At 34.5% G+C, this 15,724-nt stretch overlaps 2 protein-coding genes and 1 long non-coding RNA gene across 6 annotated transcripts in view; 1 reads left to right on the top strand and 2 right to left on the bottom strand.

Annotated features, from left to right (window-relative positions):
• LOC109536609 (autophagy-related protein 101) overlaps positions 1-12,090 on the bottom strand; it is a 34,660-nt gene extending 22,570 nt beyond the window's left edge. The window contains exons 1-7 of one of the 3 annotated variants that reach the window (XM_019902895.2): positions 11,821-12,090; positions 11,650-11,753; positions 6,200-6,428; positions 5,739-5,862; positions 5,109-5,216; positions 4,894-5,052; positions 1,664-1,752 (exon numbers count right to left, since the gene is read on the bottom strand). In XM_019902895.2, coding sequence (XP_019758454.2) covers positions 1,664-1,752; positions 4,894-5,052; positions 5,109-5,216; positions 5,739-5,862; positions 6,200-6,428; positions 11,650-11,753; positions 11,821-12,033 — 1,026 coding nt within the window. In that variant the 5' untranslated portion in view covers positions 12,034-12,090. Of the gene's footprint in view, positions 1-1,663; positions 1,753-1,865; positions 5,053-5,108; positions 5,217-5,738; positions 5,863-6,199; positions 6,429-11,649; positions 11,754-11,820 lie in introns of those variants that run through there. The other 2 variants (XM_019902897.2, XM_019902896.2) reach the window with 2 other exon arrangements.
• A 61-nt stretch (positions 12,091-12,151) lies between these two features.
• LOC125503469 lies at positions 12,152-15,724 on the top strand. The gene is made up of 2 exons (XR_007280889.1): positions 12,152-12,525; positions 15,651-15,724. It is a non-coding gene; the product is annotated as an uncharacterized LOC125503469 (long non-coding RNA).
• The window catches only part of LOC109536607 (protein spinster), a 25,343-nt gene continuing 22,804 nt past the window's right edge, over positions 13,186-15,724 (bottom strand). Inside the window, exons 9-10 of one of the 2 annotated variants that reach the window (XM_019902893.2) lie at positions 15,574-15,650; positions 13,186-14,822 (exon numbers count right to left, since the gene is read on the bottom strand). In XM_019902893.2, the coding sequence (XP_019758452.1) occupies positions 15,577-15,650 (74 nt within the window). In that variant the 3' untranslated portion in view covers positions 13,186-14,822; positions 15,574-15,576. The remainder of the gene's footprint in view (positions 14,823-15,573; positions 15,651-15,724) is intronic. The other variant, XM_019902894.2, reaches the window with a different exon arrangement.

Below are 15,724 nucleotides of genomic sequence, written 5' to 3'. Positions count from 1 at the left end.
ATATTCCTTATAATACACTCAAATGTATGCATATTGGGAAGCTTCTTAAGTCGGGAAAAATCCAATGAGTTTAAAAAACACGCATGTAGAATTTTAAATTTTTGTCCGAAATTTTCTTAATAAATCCAACCTAAATTTTAAACTCAAAATGACTCAAATTTAACATCATTTTCATCAGAAGAAAGCGAGGAATGCAAAGAGCTCATTGAGAAAAACGTCACAAGCTCCAGATCCAAAATAATCCATATTTACTGTACATTTTGTTGTAAAAGCTTGCAGCTCCAAGAAAAAACTAAGTTTTGCGTTTTACTTTTAACACAAATTTTAACTTGATATAGCTTTTCTAAATTCCCTCTTTTCTTAAAATCTGGAAACTAATACATGGCTTCTACTTCACAACCATAAAAGTCTAATGGATATTTCAAAAGACTCAAGTTCTACTCTGTGTGCAAATAAAAATCGCAAAAAATCCGCATGCGGCTCTTAAAATGGCCCTATTGAAGACTGCGCATCGTGTACCTAAGATACCGCTGTTCGAATCTGATGCAGATTTTTTCCAAGGTATAGAAACAGTGCAGTAGATGTGAAGGTTTATCCACGAAAATTCAGCCAGCCAAAGGCTTTATCTACTGAAGATGTAAAGTGGATTTTTTGGATTAAAATTATTTTTTCTTTGAAGAAATTTGTCTTCAACAACACCAAGAAAACACTTTCCAAAAGAAGCGTAAAACATCTTGAAAAATAAGAGATCCAATAATCCAAGAGATTGGTTTAAATAGCGCTCGGGGAAGAAGCAAGTGGCGTTTCGCGCATTATCCGCTCTTCGCAGGTTCTCAAATTTTTCATTTCCGTTCGCGTTCTAATTGATTCTATTAAAATACCTTCTGAGTTTAAGTAAAGGTTGTTGAGAATCTTCGATTTTCGCCACCACTGGCCAGTAACAGCAGGATGGGACTAACCTTGCAGCATTCCAAAGGACGCTGACTCTTCTTGATCTTAAGCCAGATAGAGCTTGTATGTATCTACCGCATGATGTTCGAGCTTATTTAATATTTATTTAATTATTTTTTAATGGCCTAACAAATTTGCTTAATGGCCACCGAACGCCAATAGCTATAAATAAAGACTGTGACTAAACGGTTCCGTAAAGTTGTACAATTTCAAATTCCTTAAATTGAATATTATTAAAGTTTACTGTTTTAACGTAAAGTACAGTTTTCAGTTCTAAAAATCCAACAGCGCCACAAATAGTTGTGTCACATTAACTTTTTTTCAATTCCCTAATGGGGCAGAATTTATTACAGTTGTGAATAATTTTGCTTTAGTTAGATCGAGTTGAAATTTCTCCAATTTTCTTTAGTCTTCTTAATGGGAGATTAAGATTATTTATTTGTATATTTTGCGCAAAATGCAAGGACATTTTATTTAATAATGGACCTACTGAAATTAATTATATCCGGACAAATTCATTTAATTTTTTTGGTGAAAAACCTCATTCCTTCCTTGGAGCCCTGGTGCCAAAATGCGAAAGACAACCAAATGGAAAATTGAAATAATATAAAGAGAAAATAATATTAAACAAAAAAAAAGCTAAAAAAAAGCGACCGTAGGTTTGTACAATTTTCTCTTAATATTTTTAACTTAGATTAAATTAAAAATTTACCTTTGATGTCAGCATAAGGCACGCATTGATTCCCAGGCTCCACCAGTCTGCTGAGTGTCCGTACGGTTCCATCCGCAATACTTCGGGTGCTGAAACAAAAACAACTTACCTGTAATTTTAAATCACTGAAAATCGCCGCACATTCACTCTATTACGAATAGCTAATGTTTTACTTGATCTACTCAAAGGAAATAAATCGATATTAATTCGTAATTTATTTATTCTCGTTTTTTATTATAAAAATCACATAACTATTTAATGAATCACTAAAACTATTCACAAAAATATTTACAACAAATATATTTACACAAGACGTATTTACTATTTACATCATCCTATATGCGCCATTTCTTGGATCTTATATATATATCGTTATTTAATTTATCATATAGCAATTATATCTTTACACCTAGTTTGTAAAAAATATGAACAAATTACATCACTAACGTTTCTGATAAGTTTGAACTTGACGGTGTAATAATAAATAAGGGTAACTCCAAATATGAATTTTCGAATACATAAGCAAATGTTTACGAAGCTGAAAGTGTTAAAAATCACGGCGGTTTTAAATATAATTTTAAAAGCATAATTGGTGATTAAACAAGATAAAGTTTAAGCATTTAATTTTGAATAGTCTAATCTTGATTGAACTTTATCACAAAAAATTAGCGATAATTGCAATTATTTGGAGTCGTCTAAGCAGTTGAAGGGATGCGGATACTGAAGCCCAAACAAGACAAACACTGTCCTGTTGGCAATACTGCACCGTTTTAAATCCCTGCATAAATTCTACCAAATAAATATGGCTCAATAAGATACTTTCAGTGTTAACAGGGCAATATTGCACTATAAATCAACCATTACCGTAGTTAACAAATTGCAGCTTTAAGAAAGTTTTATTTATCGTTGCATGAACACAAACCTATCAATTAGAAACTCGATCAACACATTCTATAGAAATGAAATGCACCCTTTATTTTATAACATTGATATTGCGTTCAGTAACTTCTACTTTAGTTAAAACGAACTAAACATAGTTTGCTGCCTGTAAGAAGCACATTTTTTCGCGGGTTTTTGCTTGTACACCCGCATATTTCATAACCAGAATGCCCTATAATCTAATAAAGATTGACTTAAATTTCAAAAATGTGTTCATTTTACGCACGCAAATAGCATAATTCATACAAGTCCGTGATTCAACTAGAAAATGAACAGTGTCAGTTAGGTGATGTGAGAAATTCTAGGAAATAAATAAATTTGAGACGAGAAAAACACACTGTTAGTCACTAAGAAATCTACAACTTAAAACTAGAGTTAAAAAAATAACGTGCGCGTTATACTCCTAAAGTAGTTACTAATCTAGTGTTCAATAGGCATTTACTCGTCAGTTTTAGGAATGAAAAATTCAAATAATATAACTTTCCACTTCACACATAGTCCCAGAACGATTTCGGCTTTTGACCAGTCATAACTAAATCCTACACTATCTAGGTTTAACTCTAAATACAGCACTAAACGCAATGATAAAAACACATTTAAACGACAATATAATCTACTGCACGATTTTAGAAAACTTAAATTCCCATCGAAAGAAAAACTATCTGTCAAAAAAGCAAACAGGGTCTCTCTAAATGTTTTGCCCTTGGGTTTCCAAGGCATGGAAAAGTTAAAAAATGGACTCACATTCTTATGTTAGATAAGATAAAACTTCTTGTCAGCGAACATTTTCCATTAAAAAAATATAGCCATTTACCAGAACGCAAAATGTATCATGTTTTATAGAATTCAGGCGAAAAACAGCATCAAACATAAAAAATATGTTAACAACTGAAAGGTTAAAGCCACCAATTTGCTGCTTAAGAAAAGGAATTTTACATCATCACAACGTTCTTGAACTGGTTAGATCGTATATTTCAGGCAGGATCTGTTCAAATTGAATGAAAAAAACCCCCTTGCCCAAAACACTATAACGTCGATATTGTGAATTATACGGGATCCTTGGGTGAGGATCTGAACGAATTTTCAAATTATGGCGAACACTGAAATTATGCGATCAGGCTGGTTCACAAATACATGGACTACAGAACCAGCGCCTGTTTTGTGCAGTCCAGTGGAAAGAATATGCCTTGCTGGTGTGAGCTACTAGTCTTTATTTTTTAACAGAGGTACATACAGAGGCAAAATATTGGGGGAAAAGAAACTACGCATGTTGCAATTTGCCGATTGCCAGGGCAAAACTATGAATAAATTTGATTAAAACGAACAGTGAACATTTGTCGCAAAGGCTTTTACAAATTGAGGCTTTCTCTAAGGAATTTTCTCATTGTCGATCCTACAGATGAGCCGCCGCTTGATGGTCCAGAAATCGAGTAGTTCATTTTGAACAGGAAGGGTTGGACGTCTGGATAAGACGTGTCGAAAACCAGATCGACTTCACTTCGAGACGGCATTTTCGGCAAATAGTCTTGTCTGTTCATAACTTCGGTTATGTACAGGATTTTATCTGTTAGATGGTCGGCTACTTTTTCCCTGCATACGCGCCTTTCACCTTCATTTTCCAGAGTTATGAGCTGTAACCGGACAGTCCACACCTCCCAAGGTATGCATTCGGGTGGGAATAACAGGTAGCGGCCCGGTTTCTTTTGGAAAAATTCCAAGGATATTTGGCCGGTGCCACTCGATTCGTTGCTTCTAAGCTGCTCCGAAAAGTTGCTAATCTCCTGCTTAACGTGACGATTCAGGTCGTTTGAGGAGCAGCACACGTAGGTCAAATCAATAAAGTCACAGTCAACATCCGTAAAACCTACTGTACTAACTGAATAGCTGGTTTCGTTACTGTAAGTGAATTTACCTAAACTTCTATGAAAGAGGACAGTGTGAATTATGCTTGCGACGGCTTCGTCCGCCTGTCTACCTTCCACGGTGAGTTCGAACAATTGAGATCGGGCATTCATGTTACAAAATAATTGCAATACAACAAGCGATGTTTAAAAAACAAGCGGCAAAATAGCGTATATCACACGATAATCACAGATAATCCTGAGTAGTAAAAAATTCAGAAATTTCTTTTTTATTTTTTGGTTTTACTCTCACTATTTACGACGTTAATTACTAGCTCGGACGCGTCAGCTATATTAGAAAAATAAAACAATTTGCGAATTTGCGGGGGTTACGAGGAAGTCATAGCGTACTATCTAAAACAGCATGGAAGGAAGATTAGTAGGTCATACCCATGTATTTGGGCGTTCCGCATACAGTTCTGGTTGTTTGACCATACGGTAACCACTTGGAGAGTCCGAAATCTGTCAATTTGATATTCGCATCAGAATCAAGCAAGATGTTGTCCGGCTTTAGGTCGCGATATATCACTCCAGCGTTATGAAGGAAATCTGAAATAAAAATTCACCTTACACCTTAAACGACGCATTTCAGTTCAACTACTCACCTAGTGCTAGTGCTATCTGTGCAACATACAATTGAACAACTTCTAAAGCTAGAGCACCAAATTTGTCAAGCAAGCCCCACAGTTCACCACCCTCTATGAATTCGGTGGCTGAAAAAGAATAAATGCTTAGTTCATCTGAGAAATTAATTCGCTCGATTTGTTTGCATGGATTCATTGCTTATTTGCTAAGCAATCTGTTACTGAAAAGGTGTTTCAGTATTCAGTTTCAAAAATGAAAAGAGAATAAACCAGAAAATAGGAACATTGCCAAAAACGTAGTTCAACTTGCGCGTTCACGCTCAAATTGAATGAAATACGACAAAAAGCGTACATTATGAGAAACTATGTTATCCCAGTTTTCAAGAACGAGTGGCTTGCAAAAAATGAAATAAATATAATTAAGGGAAAATAAAATGAATATAATTAGTCCAAACTAATCGGAAAATTATGGGCACGTTAGCCAAAAATGATTATAACAATAGATTCATAATAAAAGTTATTATAAATTCAAATCACAAACATGCTTTAGCTTAACTGTATAAACTACGACATTCTCAATACGTTTGCTTCGAATAATAATGAGACCAGTACATTGGGAGATCAGCTAGACCAGATAAATAGGTACCTTACCTATGTACAAATGTTTTCGGCTCTGCCAATTGGAGGAGCACCTTACTATGAACGGATGATGGCCGCAAGCACGATGAATTTGTACTTCTTCAATGACTTGCTTAATTAAGTTACTTTCTATTATCTGAAATTGAGACAAACCACTTAATTAATTTACAATCACAGAATAAAAACTCTTCAATTCAAACTTTTGCAACTTTAATTGAAATCCAAATATCGCTATTGTGTGTTGTCTGTTTTCCAGCTGAAAGAATTGCGACGCTTTAATCAAATGAAGAACTTGTTGAGGATTGGCGGAGGAATTCCAAAAAACGCCGCCGTTTAATAAGACTTTATTGCGAATACTCTTGTGGGTGGATGTTGTGCAATAAGCGACAAAATGTGAAGGTCTTATAAAGCGATTTAAACGTTTTCTTAAAGAATCATATAGGTAGGAAAAGCAGTTTTTCACGAATTCTTACCTTTGATTTGGAAAGAACTTTTAAAGCAAATATTTCGTTCTTTTCCAAATCCAATATCTGGTAGATGTTTCCAAAAGCTCCCTTGCTTATTTGTGGGAGTTTCGTGAAGTTATTGTCCTTGTGGAAAGTTTCTACTGGGAAAGATGGCAGAAAAAATGTTTCCAATTGCGACACCGGCCAGGCAGTCTTACAGGCTTGATGTGGGAGGGTTAAAGTCGATTCTCTCCACCTAAGAAACACACAGCATTAGCCTTACAGATGTCAGTTGTAAATTTTTAAAAAGGCAAAAGTTCTAATGGAAACTCCCGCGATGTTCTTAATGTTGGAACAAGCTTAAGACCAACATCAGGTATTGAAATATGGAACCAATTATGGTACACACATTGTACGCTGCATAAATGTAGCAGAACAGTTAACATATAAAAAGTGCAGTCAAATTGGCGAAAGCGTTTTTTTGATAAAAACACCATTAACTAAAGCAATGTTAATAATCCGCTGAACTGAGAGACTGGATGCACTTGCCTTGAGATGCACTCGTACCTGCAGCTGAATTTCTTCAACTAAACAAACAAATCGTGACTTCAGACTAAATAAAAGTTTCCCCAGGCCTCATTCATTAACAGCCTCAATTGACACCGCTTTTATAATAATTGCAGATTTTACTTCTTAGGTCCTGAGTAATTGATACTAAGCGAGTGGTACTTTTTAGCGTTTAGTTAATAATTTAATGTTGAACGGAAATAAAATAATGTGAAATACAAGCTTTCTTCGCAAAGCCATTCTTCATCTGCTCTACGCCAAGCATTCAGATCGCATGGAATTAGTTGGCTTTAAATGAGTTACACTTATCTAGCGAATCGAAGAAACCTTCCAGGTATACTTTATGATAATAAAACAATAACAGCTAGTCGGAACAATGTATTAATCCGAATGCATTTTCCATAGACACGCACACAAAGGTAAATTAGTTACAAATTAATGTAATGTCATGGCACACTTTTGCGTTGCAAAGGTAAAGAAACTGCGGAGAACGCTATTTCGATTGCGGGATAATCTATTTTCCAGCTCCAACAAAGAAACTGATAAAGCAAATAAAATGCAACAACATAGCGGAATTGTGTCTATTTTACCAGCGCAAATACCAAATAACACACGGCTCAGTGTAGATGGTAAATACTTGGTTGTTTATGTCAGACCTTTGTTTTTAACATCAGAGAAGAACCCGAATACTTTTTAGTGGGAGAATGCCAGAGTTTTCTTGTTCACGGCGCGAATTAAAAAATCTGCTCATAAACGATTTAAGAAAATGTGTTTTTGCAAAAGAAACAAGAAATGTTCAAAGCCAAAACTGAACTGTTATCACAACCAAGGCGGCTCGCCATTTCGCCATTTGGCGCACATGAGCGTTCTGTGTATGGAATACAATACATCTGGTAATAATGGTAATCAGTGAAGCGCACATCTGCTGGTTAGGTTTTTAAAAGTGATTTCCCAATTAATTTTCTCTCGTGTACCTTTAGAAAAAATAAGTTTGATTCGCTTTCCCATAATAAGTTTTCGTGAGATTCCAAAAAAGTTTAAACCGCCTACCAACAATGCCCAAAGCGCCCTCAATTCTTCTAAAATTCAATGAATATTCTTTATAGAACTTAACATTTATACCAAAAAGATTACCATTAAAAATAAATTACTTACTCTAAGCTTGCTTAGATAAGAAGATTCGGACGCTTGAACTAACAGATTCGGACTAACAACCAGAGCTAACAGCCAACAGAAAAGGCAGGTAAAAGACCCTTTTCCAAATTTACACCAGTGCCAGCTTAGTCCCACCCTTAAAGAGAGAGAGTAACAGAACCCAAGCCAGGGGCGCGCACAACAAATCAACCATTATTGGCGGCAATTTTTTTATAAACCGTTGCGCCTTTTAAGGAGGTGCAAGAAAATCAACACTAAACCAGCTTAGCAAAAATCAAATTCCACCAAATACCACGTTCCGATTCGTTCACGAAAAATTGAAATTATTTCCGTATAAATGTCTACATTCGTGGCCAGCAATTAATGAAACAAATGGAATCACCAAAGTAAATTTAGTCATCATCGCCGATTGGCCTTGGAATAAATTTTGAAAGTACGCTTTTCGGTCTACATCATAGGTTATCAAGCAATTTCAAATATTAAATGCGCTTAATATTGATAATGGTGTTAACACACGTTTCTACTTAAGGGAAAGCTTGGAAAATACACTCCAATTAAAGCAAAGTCGATCAGAAATACCGCTGAATGATCACGTAGCATTGTTAAACTAAGAAGCGAGCGTATGTTTGTGCCCCCAATGATAACATTTCAACAAATCCGAAGGATATTAACTAACGATTAGAGAAACTACATTGCCAACAGATAACTTATTAAGATAGATCAATGTCAAGTTCAAAGACCAGGTACATTTCCGATTATCAGTAAATCATATGTGGTTACTTATTGAATTAGAGCTGAACTCTCTTGCCTAATAATATTTTCTGATCTGATCAATCTTCTGGCGCCGGAATTATTTTAACTTGGCATTTACCCGCAATATATACTGGATGCTGATTGCTAATATAGGTCACTTTGCAAAATCAGGCCGAAAATAGACACTCCAAGGATGTGTGTAAGTATAGAAAAGCTACAGATAACTTGCTCTGAATGGAATTCAAGATATTCAATTTTCGAGACATTATTGCGAACAGAACTACACTATCGAATACATCAGTCAGATAACAGAGTCCCCAGCTATAAATTTGTTGAATAAAAGTGCCTAATTCCCACTTGCTAAAAATCCGAGACATAACATGACCTTAATTGTAGAGATTATCTGCGTTGAATTGTAGATAACGTTCAAATACTCTCCAAAAAAGGCTGAAAATTAATTTAGCAAGTAATGATGTACATAAAACGAAAAAATGTTATATCAAGTGGATAGTTTGAGTTAGTCGTTCTAACATAACCAACCCAGTTCCATTAAAACACCCAATCATATAAATTGGTTAAAACTATCTAAGTTTCTCCATTCATCATTACCTGACCTAATAGAATCCAAGATTTGCCGCTATTAGTTGGCAGCGATAATTATGTAGTTCATGCTCGATGGAGTGTGAACTCTTTGCACTTTACTCTAATTGTAAGACCACATTTTCCTAATCAAACAGTTTCAAACGATGGTTTGTTGATCTAGAATCTACGTATTGAACCTAATTCTATCATAAAAATGTAAATAGTTCCTTATAAGATGAAAATATGTCTTGCAATGGAAAAGTTGCTGATGGCTTCGAGCTGTACCACCAGAAAAAAATTAGAGAGCATCAAGAACAGCGGTTTGCCAAGTGAGTGACACTCTTAGAAGATGAATTTTGATTCGCAAAAATATTTTCGCTAAGCTAAGAGCAAAAACCCACGATCTTCCATCAAAACAAAAGGTGTTAAAAGACGGTTTACCTTGTACTGTAAAGAAATCAGGTAAATTGTTGTCAAAACTTGATCAGGAATTAATAGTACAGGAAAAACAAACACTTTTCTCGTCTTATCAATAAAGACATCAAATTCCAAGTTTTTAAAAAATTGGTGTTTTTGAAAAAAGACACGAATGAATAAAGATAATAAGGATGTTTGTCTATGCAAAAATTATGTTTCTTCAAAAAACAGTGGTTCTCAAGTTTTGCATCTATTCGTTAGAGGCAATGAATTTCTGTTGAGCAAACAGATCATAATGATTACTTATGAAGTTTCAATGATTTCTAGTTAATAAATAAGTCCCTAATTTCTTGAAAATTTCAGCCTGTCCCTTGTGTGGTGAGATTTTTGCTACAACTCCACAAAGGTACAGAATAGCTTTCAAAGCTTTATCAAAATGATTCCCATTACTCTTCCGATATTTAAGATATCAGTTCAAGTTAATAGAATGGCATTTTTGGGCAGCAAAGATACATATTTTGATTATAAAATAACTCGAAAAAGAAGCACTTGCTTTCTACCTCACAGTGAATTCTATGAGGTATTTTTTATCTCATTTCAAGTGAATAGCGATAAGCAACAACACAAAGAGAACAGACAAAAGAAATAATATAACACTGCAGATAAATTTAAATAATGGAGGAATTTCAACACAAAAAGCTGCTGCCAATTCAAATTTGCCAATGCCAATTTCAAAAACGTCACAGGAATATCTTGCTACACTGCAAAGAAGAGTTAAAAAACACATTTGAAACCAAAATTCCGAAGTGTTTGTAAAAAATACTGCCACAGGTTTCTGGGGTAAAAACATGATAATGATTTAGTTTGTGTAACCAAAAACAGACGGTTTTTGAAATAGGAAATTAGTCAAACAAAATAAACCAATGGAAAAATTATTATTTTGCTTTTATTGTTACTATCTGAACATAATCTCATATGGGACAGTTTTAACGCGTTAAAAATTGAAGCAGAAACGTGCGCGAGTTTGTTAACACTGTAAAAACAACTTTAAGCATCAATAACTGTTACATCTGAAGGAAAATGCCCTTTTAAAGAGAATTTGCACTGCTTTCCCTTAAAAAATATTATTACCGAAATAATGAGTTTTTTAGAGTTTTTAGTCATAACTTTAACGCATGTATTTGAAAAACCATACCACCTTTGGGCAATTTAAGCTAACGGTAAGTTAATTTCTTTACTAACGACTTTCCTTAGTGGTGTTTCTTGTAGAACTGCGATTATTCACTCTTTTTCACACAATGATATAATCAGAAAAGCTCAAAGGCAAAGAAGAAATAGATTTTGAAAATGCGCGATATTTTTCGAACTGCGTGGCGTCCTTCGTTATCTTAAGGAAAAGTAGTGAATTGCAATAAGTGAAAAGTGATCAAAAGCCGCATTTCGGCCAGAAAAACCACTAAAGCATAGTGGTCAATAAAGGGATCCAATATAAGCGGAACATTTTTTAACTAAGAAACCAAGAGCCTGATAAACTAGAAAACGACCAGAAACTCTCCCTGGGTCTTTTCTGATTGCAGTTTCCAAATCAATGGCTTTATTTATCAGGGTTTCGGATGAGCATATTTAAAGACTAGCGAAGACAAAGCGAATAAAGAACAGGCAGAAGAAACAACAGCAACATTTGCTGGAAAAACATAGTTAATGTTATGAAAGACAAAGTGACAATACTTGGAAGATATCCACACAGCCTTTCCTGATTTTTGCTTGATGGAAAACCTGAACTGTTTGGTCCCCCCATTCGACTTCACCCCATATAAATAAAGGTGTTTACATAGAGAATCCCAAAAAGCATTTGAAGAGCTGTTGATCTGATCAAAAGCAAATCATCTGCTGAAAGCATGTGCAAATTTCCGCTCTAATGAAATGTGCGAAGAACGTCACGTTTGCCCGAACAATAATTTATAAACAAGTATCGACATGTTATGTGCAGAAATTTGACTCACCGTCTTCTGGATACTCTTGACCAGGGCCTCGATACACTGTACGTTGATTGTTCGCTCTCAACGCTCAGAAAACTTCTCAAACTATTGTTGGGATCCAAAATAATCTGAGAAAGATTAGAATGACGCAGTATAATAACAAATGGAAAGGTTAGTGCTGGATTTTCGACTTACCTTCTGCAAACAGATTCGACGATTTGCACTATTGTTCACTTGATCGCTGTTCGCAGTTTCTCTAGCACTTGTATTGCCCATAAGACGAGACTTGTTGCGAATTGAAACTGTCCCTTTTTCCGTAAAAAACAAACATTTCACTGACCCCAAATTAAACTTCAGGTAGAAATCTTTTGTTAATTTTTTCGCTGCTGGACATTTGCTTATTTTCATTCAAGGTGAATTAGTAACTGACACCGCTCCACCAGCTACGCGATGAGAAATACTTGTATGTAACAAAAACGGAAAAGCTCACTGTATGTCTGAGATTGTATCTGAATGTCACTATGAATCGCTACTGTGATTCTAGGGGGCGCGTTTGCCATGATGCCGTTGCTTTGTTTGCACTTTTTATATACGTTTTGGTAAAGATGTTCCTTAATAAAATTAAAAATGGTTAACAATGAATGAAAATCGAGTTCTTGTTAGGTTCAAGGAAGTAATGGTTTCACATAACCAGGACGTCTAAGTAAAAAGTACAGAATCTTTCCTTATCTTTCTCATATGATTTGATATAGGAGTAAAGGATAGCCTATAAGCAGGAAGGCGCAATTAAATGCCAAAACGCACAAAACATCTCTGAACGTCCTAGCTTGTCACTGTCATTATCAGAATTATGAAGAAAGTGCGCCTCAGAAATTTCTATCCTCCAACAAAACAAAAAAGGTAAAAGAATTATATTTAAATATATATTTAAGGAAAACCGCAAACACACGCATAATGCTGAACCCTAAACATACATTTTCATATGATGTTCTGTTACTGATGTCAAAGAGCCAAAACAGGAAAAACGAGTGAAACTAAACGAAAAAATAACATTTCAGAATCACACGGAGATTCGATACCAAATTATTGCGTTTTGAAGCTTTTAATCTAACCAAAATGCTCCACCAGATTGTCACATCACCCTGTATATAATTATCTCTGATACTTTACACTTGACGATTGAAGAACGCAAACCCATTTTTCCTAAACTTTAATCTTCAACTATGTAACTGGCGCGTTAAATGATAAAGATAATGCGCCATTCAAGTTACTGCAAAAACTATTACATATACAGCGTGTTTCATGTGAAATATTGAGCATTTATAACGCTCTTTGCAGTCGATAGTCACAGAAGTGAGACTTTCCCGAGTGGATGGATCCAAAACATAATTACAAATGTCAAATTTTATCCTCCTAATACCCACCGTTGCAAAAAAAACCATCTTCAGAGTTCTTTCTTCAAACAATTCCTGTCCCTTTCAGAAATATTTTTTTTAGGTATGTTGATAAGAACTTTCTAGTTTTCTCAAAGTTTCCAAAGCCGTTTAAGAAAAACTCACATTTACTAGCAATTCTTTTATTATACTCATACAAATTTGATGACCTTAAAAGCAAAATACACCTAAAACGAAAACAATCAAATAATAATAACCGATAGTTTCATCCATATATTCTTATTATGGGTTTTAATTTCATAGGGGAAAATCAGTCTTCACATTAGTACGCCATTTAGGCGTTTTTACGAGCTATTCCACTCTTGCCTGTAACAATTAAATAAATTTAATTCATCAGCCTGTAGAGACAAGATTGGAATATTTTGGTGAACATAGTTTGTTATTAATGGGTATAAAAGCTACAACGTATCGCTCCTTTAGGAATACTGATAAGTACTGTTACTTATATTATAATCGATGCTCTGCATTCACGATCAACTGCACCTACACCATACGTTTTAAATTAAAAACCTTAGATTAATGTAATAATATTGTTAAGCTAGGTATTTGCTTCTATGCTAAGGATGAGTGTGAAACTTATATAACATGGTGGTGATAGTATGATTTAACGCAGACATACAAAGCGATTTATTAATGATCTAATCGTCTTTTTTTAATGTTAGGTATTTGAGATATTTATCACTTGGAATAAAAATATAGTGGACGATTCCATGTAACAACGCGCTAGATGTAAACATCTGTTCTTTAAGTATCTGCCGGTCTCAATAGCATTTTTATTGTTCGTTTGCAGCAGGAACATTTTCAGTGAGCATTATCCACAAATAGTGCACGTGATGTTTGGAAACCAAAAAGGTTGGCTATTTTTTGTAAACTTAGTCAAATCTTCTCACTCCAGTGAACTTGAAACATGCAATAAAGTTTCACTTTCTTCAACTAAAACATTACATTTGCAATAAATTAATAATATCAATATCCAATAATTGCTCACTATGCAAGTAGGAAAGAATATTCTATGTACAAATTTATAATTGTACAGAGAGTATTGTAGTTATTTCAACTTAAAATTTAACATTATCAAAGAAAGTTCATTTTCTCAATATTACTTGGGTAAATAAATAAAATAAATAATAGCTTCGCATTAACAAAATTAGTTAATTAATGAGTCTTTTTAAAAATGTTTTATGAAATATTACTCTCTCTGTACTCTGTTCTTCAGGCAATAAATATTTCTCCCATAGTTAACAATCTATTAATCCTTATCCTAAGCATGCATGAAAACAGCGATAGCTCTCTCTCTCCTACGAATCATTAAGACAAATAAAGTTGCTTTATCTCATTCAGCATCTAGAGCGCAAAAGTGAACTTTCCACACCTACAGCAAAAACATACTTAATCATGATTGTTGCAACTTATCTCTAGGTCTTATAAACTGTTGAACATTGTATGGTGTCTTCCATTCAGATGGGAATATTTAATGGCAAAAAACTCATCTACATCCGGGTCTTACTCTATTGATTTGTCTCCTGAGCTACTTATAACTGCGCTCTTTCAAGTATTTCATACAAATATAATCAACGTAGGATAACATTTTTTTTCTGAAATCCACGACACACAAATCAAACGGCACTTTGCACCTTACAATTTCATTGGTAAATAGTCAACATCGACCTCTTATAGACTAAAGCTTGTGGAACTATTACGAAGGTTGCTGATCTTCGTTTATCAGCAACGACTCGGAATTACCTGCAAGAAGAAACAGATTTTAGAGCAAGTTTAAACAAAAATTCGTTGAAATAGAAGAAACAGTGTAGAATAGACAACAGACAGGTTAAACTGAGAGAAATAGATTAGACTAGTGAAATTAGCGAAAAGATTTATAGAAAGGAAAATGAGCTTTAAAGATTCGAGTGTTTCTGATAAGTTTGCGTGTTTCTGCTAATGGTGATTTTTATAAATTAGGCCTTCAAAATGTGTTTAAACTATTTCTCAACAGTTAAAGACAAACGACATTGTCGGCAAAAATACCATTACCAATACTAAAACTTCCTCCACCACATTTACCACCATCGATGACCTTTTATATGTGTTTGTTAGACGACCATGCTATAAGACAAAATGTGTTATATCAAAGTATCAAGAATTAAAATGCATATGCTCAGGCATAAAAGGGATAAAAAATAAGATTCTATTACAAAAACCAGAAGAAAATGAAACTTTTTAAGAAGAAATGTTAATTTTAAAACTTTTAAGGGGGACTTAGTATATGGTGCTTTTGAGTAACAAACCACCTCGAAATAAAACATTGCTTAGCAGCATTTTGATATTACTTTTGGGAGCAGTTTTAGCAAAACGTATTCAGTAGTAGATAGTGTTCAAGAATTTATTTACTTTACAGACTTTTACGAAGGAAATAAAAAAATGATCTAAAAGTGCACAGTGCATATGTATTTCAATCCATCAAAACCCAACACAGTGATAAACTCTGAAAACATACGTGTTACAAATTTTGAGTATTTTGATCCGCCGCCAACGGGTCAGTCAATTCGGTATGATGTGGCTGGGTATTTTCAGCTGAGAAATAGAAGACAATAGGCAAATTAGGATTCCACTCGCTTGCAGCAACAAACCGCACAAAAATATAAGTG

Source organism: Dendroctonus ponderosae, unplaced genomic scaffold (genome assembly GCF_020466585.1).
Source record: "Dendroctonus ponderosae isolate FM_Combo_2020 unplaced genomic scaffold, Dpon_F_20191213v2 Dpon_F_20191213_2, whole genome shotgun sequence".
Classification (NCBI taxonomy): Eukaryota; Metazoa; Arthropoda; class Insecta; order Coleoptera; family Curculionidae; genus Dendroctonus; species Dendroctonus ponderosae.
This window is presented reverse-complemented; position numbering and strand designations above follow the sequence as displayed.